The sequence below is a fragment of the Choloepus didactylus genome, chromosome 23, assembly GCF_015220235.1.
Source record: "Choloepus didactylus isolate mChoDid1 chromosome 23, mChoDid1.pri, whole genome shotgun sequence".
NCBI classification, from domain to species: domain Eukaryota; kingdom Metazoa; phylum Chordata; class Mammalia; order Pilosa; family Megalonychidae; genus Choloepus; species Choloepus didactylus.
This window is the reverse complement of record NC_051329.1, coordinates 23,042,678-23,064,035: the sequence shown is the minus strand read 5'-3', so window position 1 is coordinate 23,064,035 and position 21,358 is coordinate 23,042,678. Positions and strand designations below refer to the sequence as shown.

General features: G+C 39.2%; 1 protein-coding gene across 1 annotated transcript in view; it reads right to left on the bottom strand.

Annotated features, from left to right (window-relative positions):
* The window catches only part of GRK3 (G protein-coupled receptor kinase 3), a 165,227-nt gene that overhangs the window by 6,910 nt on the left and 136,959 nt on the right, over positions 1–21,358 (bottom strand). Inside the window, exons 14-20 of the mRNA XM_037816792.1 lie at positions 15,841–15,907; positions 15,142–15,242; positions 10,665–10,731; positions 8,854–8,949; positions 5,424–5,586; positions 3,044–3,180; positions 655–768 (exon numbers count right to left, since the gene is read on the bottom strand). Coding sequence (XP_037672720.1) covers positions 655–768; positions 3,044–3,180; positions 5,424–5,586; positions 8,854–8,949; positions 10,665–10,731; positions 15,142–15,242; positions 15,841–15,907 — 745 coding nt within the window. The remainder of the gene's footprint in view (positions 1–654; positions 769–3,043; positions 3,181–5,423; positions 5,587–8,853; positions 8,950–10,664; positions 10,732–15,141; positions 15,243–15,840; positions 15,908–21,358) is intronic.

The window sequence follows — 21,358 nt, the reverse complement described above, 5'->3', positions numbered from 1 at the left end:
ACTGAAGTCTATAAAATAGTATGTCCCGCCTATAGAGGATCCTGCTGAGACATCAAATATTATGGAGATAACATCAAATATTATGGATAGGTTTTGACAATTTAAAAAAGAACCTTCATACTTGCTTAATGAAGTTATTAATGCATGGCTTTTTAAAACTCTACTGCTGGCTTATCTTTCAAAATATGCTCTTCAAACACACATAATCCCTAGTAAGAAAAATGTTCGGGAATTAAATCAGCAAAACTTGAGCTACAATATAATTATAGGGAAAAGAAAGATGGCATAAGATACTGCGGTGTCTTATGTTCATAAAAACATGTAAAACCTCAACCTCAAACAGGTTGAAAGATAAGATCTGGAAAGTTATAGAACAAATGAAATTCTGGGCCAAATCAAATAGTGGACCGAATTTCCAGATAGGGTAATCAACTTATCTCATGCACTCCCGTCTCTTGCCATTCTCAAATATTTGATTCTTTAAAAAAAAAAAAAACAAAACCTGTTAGTTTGCTAAAAACTTTGTCACTGGGGCTTTCTTGCCAAGTGTGTGAGTGATAAAGCATGGAGTAAGAACATATTTTATGACCAAGAAGACATCTTTGAATTTTTATATATATTTTTATATTTTACCTAAGAAAAATAAAAACTCACCTCACATTGCAAGACAAATTGCTTCCCTCCTTTTATCCTCAACAAAATGCACTTTTTGTCTTTAATCTGAGTTTCTTCCACAGAGAGAATCTGTTCCATTGTCAGTAAATTTTGCTAACCATAAAAATGAAAATTTGAAATTACTTCAAATTATTACATAATTGCTTACATTAAATTAAACATAATACTGAGAACTACCAGCTTAGAAGAAAGTAAAAAAAAAAAATCAGTATTTTTTTTCTTTCTTTGATGATGTTCTAGAAGTAGGGGGAGAAAAGCTAGAAGGAACACATACAAAAGTTCAAATTATAATATCTAAAAAAAAAAGCTGCAAGAAAGAAATGTTTCTATAAGGCAAAACAGCAAAGCTGTTCCCTCAACACAAAATTGATTTTTGAATGATTATGAATCTCAAATATACATTTCTGTAGCACACACTTATCTGAATTCTATCAATCAAGCTGTGAGGGAACAATGAAGCGCTACATATGATTTGCATGAGCAAAAGGTGTGTAATTTAGTTTTAAAACGGCAACTAAATAAATGTATGGTCATGTTAGCTTATAAGCTAACAATATCATGATAATATCAAAACGATGTTACAAATAAATACAGGTGACATCCTGAAAAGACTGTAACATAAGGTCTATAGCATTATAGCTTAAGGTGAATGCTATAGTGTCATGATTACCTTACCATTTTATGTTTTTTGGGGTAAATACTCCAGGAATCCTAAATGAAAAACAACATCATCATAAACTCTCAAGTTTTCTTTTCCCTTATTTACACTTACGAATCGGCCCATACATAGTATGTAGCTTCTTAAATAAAACGTTGAATATTGAATCTTTTAAAGGCAAGATAATTTATTGCATCCCATATTAATCAAAGGAAGATTTATTCCCCTAGACTCAATTTGCATGTCTTAAGCTTTCAAATATCCTGAAAAGTGGGACAACTTTCTTTCAATGTGCAAAACAGTGACTAACGTAAACTGCATAATAAATGCATATTATGCCCAGATCCACTTATTATCTGGAAAAAAGATTGAACTTTGGGGAGCTACTTTCTACTGACTAGCAACTGAGTTAAAATTCAGGGCCTCCAAAGAGTCTTACTAATTGGAACTCAGAACCTAAGAACTTCAAAAAAAAAAAAAGTCTTCTACAAAACTAGTAATAGTGCGAAGACCCAGTTTATTTTTAAAGAAATGTGATAATACACAGTTGTGATCATCTGTAATTAAATGGAACTTCATCAAAAGGGATTAAAAAACACATTCCAAAGTCAAATATACAATATTTGGGCCTCGTCCTTTCCATATTTCTGACCCTGGGAGAACCAATGGGAGAAAAAACTGTGCTCTTCACATCTGGGACCGTTGTCCTGCTTACAATGACTACCAGCTCCCTGCCCCAAGAGCAGGAGCCACACCTTCCACAATGATGGGCAAGCCCTGGGCTCCTCGCCCAGTAGGCGCTTAATAAATGCTGCTGACTTGCTGAGAGGGACAATATGGATCAGAAGTTTCTCTTCATCTCAGTCACAAATATTAGCTCCCGAAAGGACCTGAAGGAGCAGCTGCATCTTCCTACCTAAAGGATGAAATCCCTCTACAAATTGTCCAAAAAGGTGGAGACAAAAGGAAGTGATGATGGGTGACCCCCCCTTGGGGCCAATCATCTCGGCTTCACGTCACTTGGCAGTTTCACCAGACCCCACCCAGGGGAGGCCGTATCACAGAGCACTTGGGTGCAAGGCAGCCCTGTCTCAGAGTCACCCCCTCACGCCACAGCTGATGGACAGGGACCTTGTACACATTTCCTCTCAAAGCCCTACCTTCCTCGTCATAAAATGGGGGTCGGACTCCCAAAGGTTGCTAAATAGATTAAATGAGACCTTTTTTTTTTCCCTTACAGTGCCCGGCCTATGATAGACATGCAAAACTTAAAGTAGTTATTATGATTTCTATTTAGGTCACATTTGTCTCATTTCAAGGATGAGGAAACTGAGGCTCAGAGAATCAATATAACAAGCTCGAAGTCCCAGAGACCCTGAGCTGTGAATCTGAACATCTCTGTCTGACTCATTCCCAGGTGTTTTTTCTTTATTGACCTACCCTGCTGTTCTCCAGACTTCTTCAAACCCATCTGACGATGTGGTACTTGTGACCCCACTATACAGCATATTCTATTTTCAGATATTATAAACTTCTTCCTTTACTTGTAAGTTTAAACATTAAAGTTTGAACATTAAAATCTCATGTATACACATTAGAATAGATATACACAGTAGGGGATACTTTATAAAACATGTCAGAAATATGAAATAACTGGATGACATTGACCACAATGAAAGTAACTGCTTAGTATGACTGCTTTAGACTCACCCGGGATTCTCCCTCTCCTCTCCATTCAAGTCGATTTGGAAAGAGGTAAAAGTATCGACGCTGCCACTGGGTCAGAAAAGGGTTTCCCAGTTTCAACATGTACCCATGCATAATACAATCTTTTCCCAGAGCATAATCTAAGGAATATAAAATAAGTATAAATTAAGTAGTTGTGAGACAGAATGTCTTATCAAGATTAGACTTAGAAAAAAAAGGATTATACACTTCTGGAAAAAGCATAAATATAACACATTATTTCAATTTTTAAACACATATGAACCAAGATTCTAAAGAACAGAGATTTTTTTCAGCTCTGTCGCTATTAACATATTACATGGTGGCTTTTCAATATTCTGATAAATTAATTTAATAATTTTAATTTGCTTTCAAACTATTTTTCATTATATATAATGAGAACTGGAAAACAAAGTATTTAAATTCACGTTATCCTCAAAGTATCTTTGCTTTTAGCTGGGATTGATATTCCCCCTTTAATCTACCTTTTATCTTATAAATAATAATAGTAATGCAAAGAGTTTCTTGTCCAAGTAAGCTTAGGCAACACAACAATAAAAAATTTTCGTCCCTCAAATATATGGCTATGTGAACAGACCAAGCTAATTCAAACTCATGTTGAGTCCTGATTATATTTTCATGATGAATATTGTCTCTTAAAAAGAAATGCTTATTTTAAGTGGCTTGCATTAAATTCATTAAGGGCATTGGTGATTTGTGCTAAAAATCACACTCATCACTTATTCACTCACTTATTCAACAAATATGAATTGAATGACTAGGTGTTGGGCATGCTATAGAACAACAGACAGAAATCCTGCCTTCAGAGAGCTTACATCAGACAACAAACAGAGAAGCAAAACCCACGCTGTATCATGTGGAGATAAATAACTAAGAGGGTGAAGAGCAAAGTTGGGAGGGGGCCAAGGGGGGTCAGCAGTGATGGGGTGGAGTTGATGAACGTGCCAGTTTAATCGAAAATGCGCTTGCACTTCCAAAGTATATTTAAATTATAAGTACTGCATTTTTTACCTCCGGGATCTAAGTCTAGACTACAGTTTTCTTTAACGGTGACTTCTGACACCTCCAACCAAGCACTGGATATGCACAAATTAATAACTTAGATAATGAAGATAAACTCATTAACTTGCTAGATGATCTGACTGTAGCTCTAATTAAAAGGATATACTTCAAAAAGGTTGTTAAGATATATATGCTCTCTGGGCCCAATTTGTCAGGATTCTAATGACATCCTGGCCTTCACTTGAGCAAATTATCATTGATACAATTTCCTGTGTGAAGTGTGCTGCGGTAAACACAGACCAGAGTGATCTCAAGAGTTCTCTAAAGAGTAGCTTAGAAATAAAGCCCCTTTCCTTGCAGAACTGAAGTGAGCAGTTAAAAGGCTGCAATATCTCCTTGGTGAGCTCAGGCAACTTTTATGTAAGGAATAATTAATTGAGAATCAAGGATATTTTTCTAAGTAGAAGACAACCGTTCCTCGGAAACTCTCAGATCAGGCTGATATGTCCTGCATCGAGAGGCCCTCACTAAAGTAACCTATTAAAAGACTAAAATTGTTTCTAGTTTTTCTTATTATATATACTGTTAACTTCACAAAGGTCTTAGTTGAGAGGCAAAATGAAATAACATCTTACCATAATCATCAACTAAAGTAAATAAATATCCCAAATTCATGAAATCTTAGAAAAATTGAGAGTGACCATATTTAGGGAATCAAGAAAGGCCGGTGTATTTCATGCTGGATGTTTTGTGTTCTACTCTGGAAAACCTACTAAGGCACTCAGTTATTTAAAATAAAAATATAGTTTAGCAATTCTTTAATGCAATTTGTAAATGCTGTTTACTGACAAGTGACATATGTGATGCCAAGTGCCTCATCAGGACTGGACACAACTTTATGGGGCCCAGTGCAAAATGAAAATGCGGGTCCCTTGTCAAAAAATTATTATGCATTTCAAGATGACAACAACAGAGCCTTAAGTCGAGCGTGGGGCCCTATGCAACTTTACAGGTTATACACCCCTGAAGCCAGCCTTAATCCTGACACTTTATTATTTGAATTCTTCCTGGAAAAACCTCCCAACTAGCCTCCAAACACTCCAAGATAAGAGGACATGGTAACAAAACACTAGTAACTCTCTTGATCCATTTTTATTTATATGTTGACTAAAGGCTTTGAAATACTATGCTGAGCTCCTTCAAGACAGATAAAACTAAAACTATTTATGGCATTTTTTTCTCTACTAGAAAGTATTTCATAATCCAACTATTTTTTGGCTTTACAAGAAATTTTAAAAATTCACTGTATTGGAAATGTTAGAAGACACATGAGCTATTTTACCTTCTTCATGGCCAAGTTGCTTATTTTTAGCCTTCTTCCTTGCCTCGATTTTATCCGTCTCTGCGTTTACTGCTTCATAAACAGTTTCTGTTACTTCCTGCTGCCAGCGCTCAGAGATTACCAAAGGGAAGTTCTTGTAGAGTTCTTGGTCGCAATCAAGAAGCTTATTATTTTAAGAAATCAAGACAATAATGATTTAACATACTTAAAAAGGCAACAGATTCAAAAGCACCATCTCTATGGTGACTGTATCAAAACTATATATAGGAAGAATACTGGTCGATCGCATATAATCACTTAGAGACAATTCATTTGTTGTCATAAATCTCTACTAATGACAACTCAAGCAACCAGGATCCACAAACAATTATAACTGGTTTCATTTTCAGAAAAAAAGATAAAAATAGAAAAATAATCTGGTAACAAAAGCTTACTGAGGAAAACACCCTTCCAAGGATACTCATGGATTAGTTCAATTCAGCCTAATCTTCTATATCTTTACTACGTTTCTGACAATGAAAACTAAAGTCTATCGGAGTTTACTTAAGGTACTGAAAGATTCTGAATCAACACAATAAAAAGTCAGTATGGTCAGGTTGTTTTATTTATAAAAGTAGGAAAAAAGATCCCTTATCTTTTAGACACCATTGCAAGGGAGAAGCCAACAGAATTTTCTAACCTAATCTTCAATTAATCTGAAAAGCTAGATAAAAAAATTGACAAACCAAGTTGGAATTACTATTCATTCCCTGAACCTTCCAACTAATCAAAGTTTAACAGTATAATCATATTTGTACTTAAAAAGCTCAGGATACATGGAGAATTTCGTCAACTTAATCTTAAAAACTACACTTAATGACAAAATTTATCTTCCAAAATATTAGTCAAAATTCTTCATACTTCCCCATAAGTGAGGTTGTGCTTTGAAGAAAAGCAAAGAAAATGATTTTTTTATGTATTTGAGCTACAGTTTTATGGCAGAAATGCTAACAACTATTGTTATAAAATAACACGTTTGTCTTTCAGAAGCACCAACTCTTTAGAGACTTAATTTGCTCATCCTTTGCCTGAGAGATAGACAAGGCTAGATACTGTAAAAGGCAAGTCACTTAGAAGGAAAAGAATGAGCAAGAGGTTAAGGTGCAGCCAACCATCATTTAGCAAAGTAACCCAGGTCCAGATCTGGGGCCTTATCCATCTCTTCTTACTGACCTATTATGACAGTGTGTTGACTTTGAGATCACTTTGATTTGGAGATTCTTTGCCCCTTCCAATATTCTTCAGATGCCCATGCTAAGCCCCGATTTGAAATGCTCAGTTGCTCTGAGGGTGGCTGGAGGTGTGCATAGCCATGCAGGGGGTCTAAGGACCGGGGACCTGATGAGTACCCTGTGCTCAGGAGCCCTGGGGACAGCTTCTGAAGAGCTTGCCAAGAGGAAAACATTGCTCCTTTTCAAGACAGTCGTTCTCAACGTGCTCAACTTTGGCTTCGTATACAAACTTATCTACCTTCTATAATTACAGAAAATCTGCATCTTTAAGACTTGGAATATGTCATTAAAAAATGAACAAAGAAGAGAATTTATGCTTACATCACATGAGCTTTTTATTAAAGAACAATGTATTATCTGGGCTGCTTTTGAAAGACAAGGACAAGCTGTTTCTTAAAACAAAGTTCCCCAGCTTGACCAAAGCTGCCACAGTGACCAGGACCCAGCTCCTCGTGTCTAGTTGTGGCCCTGCCACAAATTATCTGTGGTTTTAAGTGTCCTCCTTATGAGCTCTTGGTCAGGAAGAGCCAAAGCCACAGAATAGAAGCAACTAGTTTGTTAAGTATGGATCATATACCAGTGGCCTCACAGGGTTTCTCATTTATCCTCACAGAAATCTTGCCAGTGAAAACCACCCACCTTACAGGTGAGAAAAACAAGCCTAAGTAGATGGACCAAACTCATTCAGCTAATAAGTGGCAGGTGTGAGCCCCATCTGTCTGCCTCCAAAGTCTTGCGATTGGCTTAAAAATTTCAGAGTGAGACTCTCTTTTGAACATCAAAAATTTTTGTGGGCTCCCACATAAAAGAAGTTATTTTGAATACCCACTGATGGATGGTAAATGCATCTAAAGGCAAAATCCAATTGTGACAGCAGTAATCTTTTAAATGGCTCTGTGACTGGACTGCTCTTTGGGGTGCTGACATAAAGTAGCACATATACACCTGACACTTATTCTTTGTTCAGGCCACAGATGATGCATAGTAGGGCACAGATATGGTTATCGGTTGCACTAGCATCCCCTAGGAGAGCCACTGCTCCAGACCATGGAGGGTGTCTCTGTGTCGGTCAGTCCTCTGCCACCACCCATGGCCGTGGCCCACTTTACCGGGTGCCTATTGGGCAGCTGGCCCTGTGAACACCTCCATTACCTTTACAACTCAGCCCTTCCCCTCCCGACACTCTCAATTCTAACAGAGTGCTGTTTCTTCCCCCAATTCCCTAACTCCACTCAGCCTCCTCGTGCTGCTCCTTCCCACCAATCTACACATCCTTCTTCAGCCATGTGCCCACCTCTTCTGTCCCCGTGCCCCTTTTGGTTCCAGCCCAGAGCGTCTCCAGCTAGAGCACCTGCTGCGACCCTGCATTTTGCTGGCTGCCCTTTCTTTTACACTTCACAGGTGTGTGTTTTAATAGTGTTGCAGCCTTCTGGAGGGGACTGAAGCCATGTGGTAGAAATAATGAGGTTGCTCACAGTAAGAAGGACATAAATACAGGCAGCTCAAAAGAGACCGAGAGGCTCTAGGAGGGAGTGGGAGTGCATAGGGCAAGCTGCTGTAAGTGGGGGCAGACAACAGCTTGACACGTAGTAATACAATTTGACTTAGAATGCTAAAGAGGATTATTTTCTCTCATGACTCACCACCTGTAATTATGTCTTGCCTCTACATGGAAGAATAATGATATGAATGAAAGTTTGAAAATGCAGAGAATTATATTAAAAAAAAAGTGATTATTTCACCTTTGACTGACAAATGCAAAATGTTTCATGCTGTTTGCTCTTTTCATCCCAACAAAGGGATCTAAAAACTTAAGAGAATTAAGATGACTGCTCTTTCATGCTAGGTGAGATAGGTTTGATATTACATAATTGTTTTTTCCTGTTTAGCATACATTCACATTTTATTTCAACCACAAATATTCTAAAAACTCACCATTCTGCAGTTTATCAAAAATAAAATTAGTAGTACAAAAAAAGCTTTCAGGGTCCTTAACTAGTTTAGGTCTTTGACTTGTACATTAATTATATAGGTAACCATTTGTAAGCTAACATTCCACAAACAGCCCAATATGAGGACAATCACCAAGTTTAATTGGTTTCCAGTAGAAAATCCATTCCTCCAGCCCCCAAAAAAGAACCCCTGCCCACCATGTGTACCTTAATGCCTTTGGTATCCTCTTCATCAAATGAGCCAATATCAAACGCATCAGCAGCATTGACTTCTCCTCGGGGAGGAATCAGGGGTGGGGGGTACTGGAAGAGCCAAAGAAGTAGGGTACAGTTATCAGGTGACCTTTACGGCCCTGTCCCATCCTAGTATTCTACGAAAGAACATGGTGCAGGACGTCAACAGGCTACACTGCACTGCAGCCTAGCTTAGACCACATTTCACATCAGTGTTTTGCATTGAGCAGGCCCAAAGGAAGACCCCAGATTTTAGAATAATTTAAAGGGACTGGAGGGGGAGACTAACATCTGAAGTCTTAAATAATTATTAAATAAAACAAAAGTGTCCCAAGGCTGCATTATCACTCTGCGTCCGCCTCCGCAACTTTAAGAAAGCACGTGAGACCCCTATGTGGGACCCGACTCCCAGGGGTGTAAATCTCCCTGGCAACACAGGATATGACTCCCGGGGATGAATCTGGACCTGGCATTGTGGGATTGAGAACATCTTCTTGACCAAAAGGGGGATGCAAAATGAAATGAAATAAAGTTTCAGTAGCTGAGAGATTTCAAACGGAGCCGAGAGGTCACTCTGGTGGACATTCTTATGCACTATATAGATAACACCTCTTAGGTTTTAATGCATTGGAATAGCTAGAAGTAAATACCTGAAACTATCAAACTCCAACCCAGTAGCCTTGACTCTTGAAGACGATTGTATAGCAATATAGCTTACAAGTGGTGACAGTGTGATTGTGAAAAACTTGTGGATCACACTCCCTTTATCTAGTGTATGGATGGATAAGTAGAAAAATGGGGACAAAAACTAAATGAAAAATAGGATGGGATTGGGGGGATGATTTGGGTGTTCTTTTTTACTTTTATTTTTTATTCTTATTCTGATTCTTTCTGATGTAAGGAAAATGTTCAAAAATAGATTGGGGTGATGAATGCATAACTATATGATGGTACTATGAACAGTTGATTGTAGACCATGGATGATTGCATGGTATGTGAATATATTTCAATAAAATGAATTTAAAAAAAAAAAAGAAAAAGCACGTGAGCACATGATGCTTCAGCAACACACTCAAGCGGCTAGAGCTGTGATGTGCAACGGAACCAGACTTGGCCAGAATCCTCAGTCCTAGCAACGACCAGAGCTTCGCTTTTGGGCAGGACTACCAGATAAGTCCTCTTTCCTATTCAAGATCATCATTTCTCTACAGTTTGCATTCATGTGAAAATGATTCCAAAGCTGAAAATATACTTTAAAAAATTTAATTCGGGATGTTTGCCTGTGTCAATGAGAGTATAATAAACCTTAAAATAAGGAAAGGGAATTGTGTTAATACGAAATCATGCTATCTCTCAAATTATTTGGTACTAGAAAAAAAATATAGGTCAGTTTGAGACAAAAGACTCTTACAAATATTGCTCTATGAAAAAATACATTCATGCACATCAAGTTAGGGATTCAAGAAAATGCACCAATTTTTTTTAAATTTCTCAATTGTATGGATATCTTAATTAGCTTGAGAGCAGCTCCAATTCACATTTATACATTTATATAGAAAGTATTTCCAAATTTTTAATATTTGGGAAATGAAGAGAAAGAAGCTGCCCCAAGGGGAGTTAGGCACTCAGTAAAGCTTGGGGAGAAGAGTATACTGTGGGAAAGGGAAGTTGGAGCAGGGGCTCTGGGGATCGAGCATGCGGGAGGCAGCCACAGTGGGTAGGGAAACAGAGAAGAGAGCAGAGCTTGCGTCACCCGGAGCCCAGTGAAGTCCCAGAGGGAGTACCTTTTGTAAGTAGACATGCTGCCATTCGATGCCTTTGAAAAAGCAATGCTCTTTTACTTCCTGTGCACTGTAGAAGAAAGAACAAGTCATAACAGTGGAAAGTATGCATTTGTAAATATAAGAACTAATTTTTAAAAATTGCCTCCTATTAAGAACACAGAGGAACAACTATTTCCAGTTTAAGAAAGCAAGTTAAATATGCTTCTTTCAAAGCAACACAGGAAATGTTCTGATGTTTAGAGATACTGCATGCTGAATCTAAGAATATTATCCAATATGATAATTTACTTAGGATGTTTATTCTAGTTTAAGATAACTTAGTTTTCATATATATATACACACACACACACACACACACACACATACATATCAAATGATTCTGCCGTCATGAGAATATGATTTAAATAAGAAATAAAACAGAGATTTACTCATTAAATAAATTTGCAGTAAATATCTACAAATTATGCTATAAAAATGATAGGAATATGAAGTATCAAATATTTATCTGAAGGCAAACTAGAAAGCTAATACAATGGTGCATGCCAACCCCCCTTATAAATTAATGAAGCAAATTTTCCTGAAGATCATTTTAAAAACACTTTTTAGTTTGAAATAATTGCAAACGTACAGGACAGTGGCAAAAATAATACAAAAACAATATAGAGAACTCCCCTATAAACTCTGCCCAGATACCCCCGATTCACCAACTTTTAACATTTTGCCACATTTGTTCTTCTTCTTTCCCTCTCTCTCTCTCAAACATTTGAGAGCAGGTTACATACATTATGCTCCTTGAACACTTAATACTTCCATGTGTATTATCTAAGAACAAGAATATTCAGTGATGCAACCACACTAAGTACAGTTATTAATGTCAGGAAACAACGTTGTCATTTGAAGATCATTACTAAAGCTTAGTTTATGCAGCACAGAAGTTGTACACTTTGAAACAACTAAACCTCTGTGCCAGGCAAAGGCACCCTCCCACACACTGCACTAGGGGTTCTCTCCCCACCCACAGGCTGAGGCCCCTGCTGCTTGGGCTTCAGTCTGACCTGAAGAACCCCAGGGCTGGTCCCCTATGCACCAACACTGCCTGCGGGACCGCACTCTGCCCCGGGCCTGTAAGTCTATTTGCAGGCAATCCCACATTTCTAGTTCAGGCACCAACCTTTGTCCTGAGCTCCCAGGGGCCTTTATGTCCAAGTGCCCACCCAACACCTCCACTGGGAAGTCTAATCATCAGCTCAAACGTAAGGGGCCTAAACTGTCCCCCAAGCCTGGCCCCCCACACCTCCTGCCATCTCAGGCCAACAGCCCTGATCATCCGTGATCCTTTCTCTTCCTCCCACCCCTTAGCCAACCCAAGTCTGGAACCCGGTTACTGCTCACCACCTCCAGTCTCATGGCGATTCTCAACCAAAGCAGGGTGAGGGTAGTGGTTTTGATCATGAGGTTACTGGCATTAGTGGGCAGGCAAAGGAATGCTGAATGTCCTGCAACGCGCTCTCCTTTGAGAAACACTGAATGGAGTACAAGCCTGAGTGCTCTAACTGCCTCCTGTCTTGCCCACCCGCAGTCTGCAGCCCCACGCCACTCCCACAGCATCCAAATAACCTTACTAAAAATCTCGCCATTCTCCTGGTCAAAACTCTCCAAAGCTCCCCCACTGCACTTCTAACGACAGGGCCTGTGGGACTTGGCCTGAGCCAGCCTGTCTGGCCTAGCTTGGACCCTCCTTGCTCCCCGGCTTCACCACACTGGCCTTCTTGCTTTTCTGGATCATGGCAAGCTTGAGTCTGCCTCAGGGCCTTACCCTCACTTATCCCTCCCACTGGAATGTTCTACCCCCGACACTTCCCAAGGCTGGCATCCCACCCACCACCACCCTGTTTATCTCCTCTCAGCATGATTCACAGTCTGTAGTCATCTTACTTATTCAACTGTTTGTACCATGTCTTTCTCCCCCTCTAGACTTTAAGCACCAGGAAGGCAGGGGCCACATCTGTCCCGTCACTGCCTCATTCCCAACACTCCCAACACTACCTGGGACACAGTATGTGCTCAGTAAACACTGGGTGAAAGGATGAATGAAAGCCAAAGCATGCCCCTTTGTATTTTTCACCAGATGTTTTTCTTCTTCTGTTCCCTTTTGTGTCTGTCACTGTCTACACAGTAAATGGGGGAAGCTAAATAAGAAGCTTACTTGCATATATCCAAGCAACTAAAAAGATCCAGGAGAGAAGACTTCTGGTTCAGGCCAGTGATTGAGCTCAGACATGGAGCTTCACTCCTTCCCAGTAATCATGAAAATGATAGTATAGGACCATGGAGATGTAAATCCATCACAAAGAGAGTGAGAGAAGGACCATCAGCAGACAAGATGGGGGCAGACAGAGGGCAGTGACTGAAGGCAAGGAATGGCACTGCCGCAGCCCTGGGGACAGAGCCTGTGTGTGGAGCTCCTGGGATCATCACAGGGGAGGGCAGAGGCGTTGGGAGGTGGGGGATAGGGGCTGAGGACAGAATGTTGACTGGGAGTCTGGGTATCATGCACACACATGCATGCACACACACACACCCCCCACAATCCTTTCCCCATATCCTGGAGCTGGGTGTTTATTCTAATGGGGTTGACTTCTAAAGGTTCTGCTTTTAAGAAATTAAAACTGCTAAAGATCTTTAAAAGAAACCAATAAAAGGGTTAGAAATTCAAAAAGCGGAACAAACAATCAAGACAGAGGTACAGAAAGTATATAAGAAAAGATCAGGGGCACAGATGAACTATCTAGAACCCCCAAATCCATCCATTAGGAGTTCTAAAAGAGAACCAAGAAAACAGAGTGGAGGAAATGTCAAATACATCAAATCAGAGCATTCCCTGAGCCGAAGACCATGCACCTTCCGAGTGAGAGGGACTCAGACTGCCTGCAGTGACAGGTGACAACCAAGGTCTCATGACCATCCCTGTCCACTTGTACACCAGAGAGCAGTATTTTCAAAGTTCGGGAGAAAATTATTTTCAATTTTGAAATTCTATATCCAGCCAAGATATCAATCAAGCATGAGGAAGCAAAAAGATATTTTTAGACATGTAGGAACCCACAAAGCTTACTTCCCACACCTCTTCTCTAAGGAAGTTACTTAAGAACATGCTCTAGCAAAAAGGGGAAAACAGAAGGCATGGGATCTAATAAATGACAGATTCAAACCAGGAGAGGGAAAAAGAGAAGTGTCAGATGGTATGAAACTGATTGGGGAGAAGAGAGCAAGCACTCAGCTGTCACTGGAGGTGGTAAATTGAGCCTTCCCTGAAAGAAATATCAGGAAAAAATGAAAGTACACAGCTATGTTTTTACCTTTTGATATATATATAGAGAGAGAAAAGAATAACAAAACAACTTAAGGTTCATTACCAGGCTTCGTAGAAAATACGTAAGGAACAACATTGCTGTTGTCACGAGAGGGTAAATACTACTGAGTCATCTGCAACTTCTGAAATCAACCTATGCACAAAGCATGTGTTGATTATGATCACGGAATGGAGAGCAAATATGAGCAATTTAACAATGTAAAAACAAAAATAAATGTGACAGTAATGAGTCAATGAGAGAGAAGAAGAGAATTGAAAGCAAAGAGGGGAATGCTAAAATCTTCAATTTATAAAGTGGGCAGTCAAGAGACTGTTCTTATTTAGAGGAACAAGGCACAACTGTGTAAGTATATAATTTAAAGCTACAAAGATAAGCAAAAGAGAACCAAAAATAATGTTTCAACTCTCTTGAGAGGTGGGGTAAAAGGGAGGCTATGTAGAGAGGAATGAAAGAGTTGGATCCTCATCTACTATAGCAGGAATAGGTAATCTCTCAAATATGCATGAGGAAATAGGCATACAAGCACATATAATAATATATAGGTGCAATATGTACACACATATATGTAACTCCAATTATATATAACACATAACATACAGTTAACACTGGTTTCTTATGAGAAGCAAGCCTAGTGATGGGAAGAAAAGCCAGACTGAGGGTGGAGAGAGGTCCGGGAAAGGCTGTTACAAGCTCTTATCTATAAGCTTTCCAGGTACATATATATATTTTTTCTTTTTTGGTAGGAACAGCAAGATAGAAGGTAAGATAGATAGCAGGATAGAAGTTGGTCAGTCCTGCAGGAGAGAAAATACATGAGGACCTGATCATTATATCCAACTTTCATAATTACAAATATAATCATTATAAAACTTACCAAATGCACTATGAAATATCAGAACTCATTTCTATCATCTACAAGGCACATTTTTAAAGTTAAACAGGAATTTTTTTCAACTTGTTACCTACAAATCACATAAGAGAGCATGCATATATTTCCTCGTGATTTTTTTTTCCCCTCAAATTAAAATAGAAGATTTGTAATGACTAGGAACAGGTAATTTTTAAAAAGGTGAAGATAACGAAAGGTAGAAACAGTGGCTCACCTGCCTCCATGACAACCAAGCCGTTTATTAACATCTCGCTGGAGCAAGCCCTCCAAAAGGGACTTTAATTCGGGGGAGAACGTATCCGGAAGCTCCACATTCTGGGGAAAAGAATTGAAAGATTTCAAAAATCCATTTATGAAAACAACGCCCTCACACCAGATTTAAAGGTTATTCCTCGGATAAGCATAGTATAAAAATGTACAGATTCATTTTGAATTAATATTTACTCTATAGAAACAGAATTAGGTTACTAATCTTTTGAAAAGTCAATTAACAGGCTGGGGCTAGGCCACAAGACTCAGAAGGTTTCCCTGCTCCTCTGCATCACAGCGATTTCTCCTTTTATTTGATTTCTTTAGTTTTGTTCCAATTTTCTACATCTTCCTCATGCAGTTTGTTAGTAAATCTTGATTTTTGCATTGCTATCTACTTCCATTCATTTTTCTCTTAGGAATTCAACTATAAATATATATAAGTACATTCTATTTTATGTTATATTTACCTACATATCTATAGTTAATATAGTATATACATATGATGTATATATTGTTTTATATTATATATAACAAATTTCTAAAAATAGAAATATATAAAGTATAAATACTATTTCAAGAACAAAACTTTTTACACTAGACTTAATGGAATGAAACATGAAAATTACAATGAGAATAGGAGTTTAATTTTTAGTCCGCTTACCACGGTGAGTGTCATTCGGTCTATTTCATGCTTATCTTTGGTTTTATGTTGTCTGAAAGGGCTGTGCCTGAGAAACAGGAATATTCTCTCAAAATATGACATCAGGTAATTTAGTATACATCACTGACTAGTATTTGGGTAAAGCATTACGTTTCACCACTGTTCATTCAAAATTGTAGAACTACAAAAGCCATAAACATTTATCATTCCCAGAGAAAAAAATGATGATCAAAGATATTAGGTCCTGAAAGAACAAGCCTTAAATCTTACTTGCTCCCTCATTTAAAAATGAAATTGTGGTTTCCAATTAAAATATCATCAAATATATACGTGTATGTTTGACGAACAGGTATTCATATAAATGAGTTACTTACATAGAATTTCTCATAATAGTGGTTGCGCTAACAATAATTTTCAAGGAATTTTATTGTTTTTGTTTTGTTTTGTTTTGTTAGCAAAAGGGATATTGAGCCCTCAAACAACCCAAGGAACAGCAAGCAATCCAAATTATCAAGGTGGACAGGACCCCCCGGGAAACCAGTAGTTTTAAGCAATCCATTCCGAGATGACAAAAAGATGATCTGATTGCACGCCACCCCCTCCCCGAGTTCTGAGTGTTGCTCACTCATTTCTGAGCTCTGAAGGTCCCGGAGTGAAGATCCAGGAATGCTGGGTGGCCCCCAGTGGTGACCTGACTGCTTACTCGCTGTTCAACTGTGAGCCAGAAATGCAAACTTTCAGCGTCAATGCCTTCCTCTCCCAAATGGAGATGATATCTCCTACTGCACAGAAATGCTGAAGGGAGCAACTGAAATAAGGCACCTGTGAGGGGCCAGACAATGCTGGGATACAGTAGGTACTAACAGAGTAACTGTGAAACTAAAAATGATGACACCCCCTCCTTTACAAAATGAATATCTGCTTCATAAGCTGTGTCAAATGAATTATTCTTACTCTGGATATATGACATTCTGGAAAAAGTAAGACTATAGAGTTAGTAAAAAGGTAAAACTACAGAGCTAGTAAAAAGGATCAGCGGTTGCCAGGGGTTCAGGGAAAAAGGAGGAGGGATGAATAGTGAAGCAGCACAGGAGTTTTAGGGTAGGGAAGCAATTCTGTGTGATACTGCAATGGTAGCAACATGGCATTATGCATTTGTAAAATCCCATAGAGTTGTACAATGCAGAGAATGAACCCCGACACAAACTATGAATTTAGTTAATAATAATGTATCAATATCAATACAATCAATTTTATAATCATCAATTGCAAAAAATGAACCATGCTAATGTAAGATGTTAATAATAGGAGAAACTATGGTAGTGGGGGGAGATGAGGGGTAGATGGGAACTAAGTACTTTCTGCATAATCTTTTCTACTCTAAAAAATAAAGTCTATTAAAAAAAAAACTCTCTGGGGAATCTGGCTTTTAAAGGAAATCTTATTAAAAGACATTGTTAAATATGCAAATTAGAAAACCACAGCCTTATGGGTTCATCACTGCTCATTCAAAACTATAGAACTACAAAAGCCATAAATATTTATCATTCCCAGAGAAAAAATGATGAAGTAATTGAAAATTAAAGATGGGATATATATTTAGAGTTTTCTTACAGCAAGACGTGCCTGTAAAATGCTAATCCTATAAATTCATTTATAAGGCATACATGACATAATCTGAGGCAAGATACTATGCAAAATATTTTAACATTAACTCCATAAAATAGATGAGGGTGTTGAACACATAAATCAATGGGATTAAAAAAAAGAATTGACACCCCACTTATCACTGCCCTGCTGATAACTGCTGCTGAGCTGGCCATCGCACTCCATAAGTTCAGCTGTACTCCAAATCATCTCCTGAAGAAAATTTATCATCTCTAAATATTTTAATTTTCTTTTTGTACGAGAGAGGGCACTCTAATGCTTTATTTTCTTCCTTACCATGCAATTAAGTACAAAGTAATTTCCATCTCATTAATTTAAGAAAAAAGACCAAAACAAGGTAAATTAGCCCCGAGCAAACATACGCTAATCTTTAAGATCTATTTCGATCAGAAATAGTCCTTTCACTTTAACTGTTTCCAAGGAGAAAATGTAGAATTACCGCATTTAAAAAGCAAATAGAATATAAAAACAAATATTAGTGATTCATTGGTTTGTTATTTGTAAGATAATTTTACTATCTATCATTCTCTCTTATGCAAAATACATAAAAATATCAACATGTTTACAGTTCGAGAGAAAAGGAATAAAAGTTTATTAAATCTTATTGAAAACCTTAGTCTCTCCGCTTGACACTCAGCTCTTTCCACTCCAGACTTTCCTTAATGTATAAGAAGGGATTGGGCACAGTTCTCCAGCTTTTCGGCAAATCCTTCTGATTTGGTTCCTGTTTGCAAACCAGAGGACCCGGGCCTGCTGCTGACCTCCATGTACTCGCTGGCATCCGACGCCGGAAGGAAAGGGCTGTGCCCGACACTTGTCCAGAACGACTGCTGTGTTCTGACAGAAACGCTCTGTGCTAAATTTAAAAAGTCTTTCATGACACAAGAGGGAGGCTTGCAAGGGGACCAGAGTTAAAGTTAGCCGTGCCAAAAACGTTTCCAGCACATGGGCCCTAGCACTACAATTCCCATTTTATAAATATAGCTATTCCATGTCTGACTCAGTAAGAAATAATCGGCTATGCTTTTCAGCTACCCAATTCTATGTTGAGAGAGTTTGGTCTTTCAAGTGAAAATCCTGATGCACATCTGTTTCCAATGCATTTTTGATTATTCTTTGTGAACGAAACCAAAGATTCTGCCTCTATTTTGGAAAATGTTAAAGAAAGCCTTGGATAGTAATGATCTCCATTCTGAGTGAGGCACGTGGTACTTGCAGACCCTGTGTGATCACAGCTGCTCCCCAATGCCTTCCCCGGTAAATAGGAGAAAGTAACAGGCCTGTGGATGACTTACAAGGTAGAGCTGAGTTTTCTTAACAACACGTGGATGTTCTGACTGCACTAGGGAATGTCAGAAGGAATCAGATTCACACATACAATTAGTCAAATGGTATTCCAGACTTTGTGGGTGGCCTGCACATTTCATCCAAAGGAGAGAGGAAATGGTTCAAGAGATGATAAATGATCAGGGAAAAAACTCACACACAAACTACCTTAGATACATCAAACTCACAGTGAAAAAAGGAGTCAAAGATAATGCATTTATTATTACAGTTAAAAACTCACAAATTTTATTTTAGAAAATACCAAAAAGATGGGCAGGTTAAATAAAATATGTGTTTTGAACCAAAATATTTATCAGCATTCCTTTTTTCCCTATCAGGAACAAACTTAAGGGTCACAGACAGAGCTCAACTCTCCCAGCCACCACCCTGGTTTTCTCTTTACGTCTGACACCTTCCGGGACAGACAATGTGACAACCTCAAGATTAAGATTCTTGTCACGTTGTCGACTCTTTTCCTTTACAGACATCTTAAACCTGGACTGAGGATCATGGCGACAATACCACAGATTTGCAACATGGAACATTTTCATACACAGATGCTGTCAAGTATCTGACAAAGTTATTCAAAATGGCAGTAGTGACCAGCACCCCAAAATTCTCGTGGTGTATGAATGCCACAACTCATGGCTTCGAGTCCAGAAACAGAACACACCTTCTCAAGCTTCGTGTGCTGGTTTGCTGAAGCTGCCGTTAGGCAAAATACCATAAATGGATTGGCTTTTATAAAGGGGATTTATTACATTACAAATTACAGTTCTAAGGCCATAAAAGTGTCCAAACTAATGCATCAACACAAGGACACCTTCACTGAAGAAAGACTAGTGGCGTCCGGAACACCTCTGTCAGCTGGGAAGGCACATGACTGGCATCTGCTGGTCCTTTGCTCTTGGGTTGAGTTTCTCTCTAGCATCTGGGGTCCTCTCTTAGCTTCTCCGGGGCAAACTCTGGGCTTCATCTCTTAGCTTAGCATCTCCAAATGTCTTTCTGTCTGCATCTCCAAGCACCTGCATCTGTGTTGGCTCTTAGCTTCTCCTGGGGACAAACTCTGGACCAAACATCCTAGCTTCTCTCTCAAAAATGTCTCTCTTAGCTTCTCCTCTTAAAGGATGCCAGTGATCTAATCAAGACCCACCCTGAATAGGCGGGGTAACACCTCTGTGGAAATAATCTAACCAAAAGATCTCACCCACAGTTGGGTGAGTCACATCTCCATGGAAACACTCAATCAAAAGTTTCCACCCAACAAGATTGGGTTAAAAGATCACGGCCTTTCTGGGGTCCATAAGAGTTTCAAACTGGCATACCTCAGCAACTTTCTCCCACCCAGATTCCTTCTCCCCATGTCTGCTGGAGTTCTTCAAGTGTCGATACAAACTGGGGTACAGAAAAGAGTTTCAGCAGAAGTGATGGGACATTGGACAGGGAGAGTATTACATCATAGAAAAGGACCCTTGGCGATCACCAGTTCAACCTTACTGCACAAATGTGGGAAGGAAGGGGGATGGACTTACTGTAGAGTGGGGCTTCTCAATCACAGACGGTTCAGATTTTGGACCAGAGAAGTCATTGTTGCAGACGCTGTCCTGTGCATTGTAAGATGTTTAGCAGCATCCCTGCTTTCTACCCCTTAATTGCCAGTAGTATCTTTCCAGTTGGGACAACCAAAAATGTCTCCGGGCATTGCCAAATGTGCCCTGTTGAGGACCACTGGCTGAGGATGAGCACTAGGCAGTGGCTGGCATGGTGTCTGGTTCATTCCTTGTGACCTGCCCGCTGCAGAGTGCTAGGATGCAGAGGGGACAGGTGACTTGCAGAATCTGTGCCCAGGAGGTTCCAGCTCCAGACCAGTGCTCTTCCCACTGGACTTCTTGGCTCCACTTTGTTTCAGCTTCTTAGGCCCCTTGTGACTGAGAAAATACAGCTCTAGAAAGTACAGCACATGAAAATGTATAGGATACCTATATTCATATTTTCGAGGTTTGCCCACATGCAACCTTGTGAGGAGGTAGGACAGGTGACACTGCCTCTTGCTTACAGCTGAGGAAACCAAGGCTCTTAAGCACAGTCACACCTCATGCAGACCCCATCGAGAGCTCTGCTCCTGAAAGGCCCTCACTAAACATCGGCTGAGTTTGATCCACTGACATTTTACAAACAATAATCTTGGTAGTGATATCACCATTCGCCCAGTTACCATGAATCTTCTGGTACCATCTTTAACTCCCACCCTTCAATATTCCAGATCCATCTGAAAATCCATTGTAGGGTTATGGGCTCTAACTCTACAATATTATTAAATCTTTTGCCTCCTTTCTATTTCCAGTCTCAGTCCTGCTGTGCTACCTCAAGTGCTTGTGGCCTCTGTTCCTACACTGTCTCTGTCCCTGCAGCCCTCCTTGCTGCTGCCAGAATCATCTTACTGAAAAGTAACCCCACCATACCACTCCTTTGTTGAAAAGCCTTCAGTCTCTGGGGCCTAGAGAATAAAGCCCAAACTGCACAG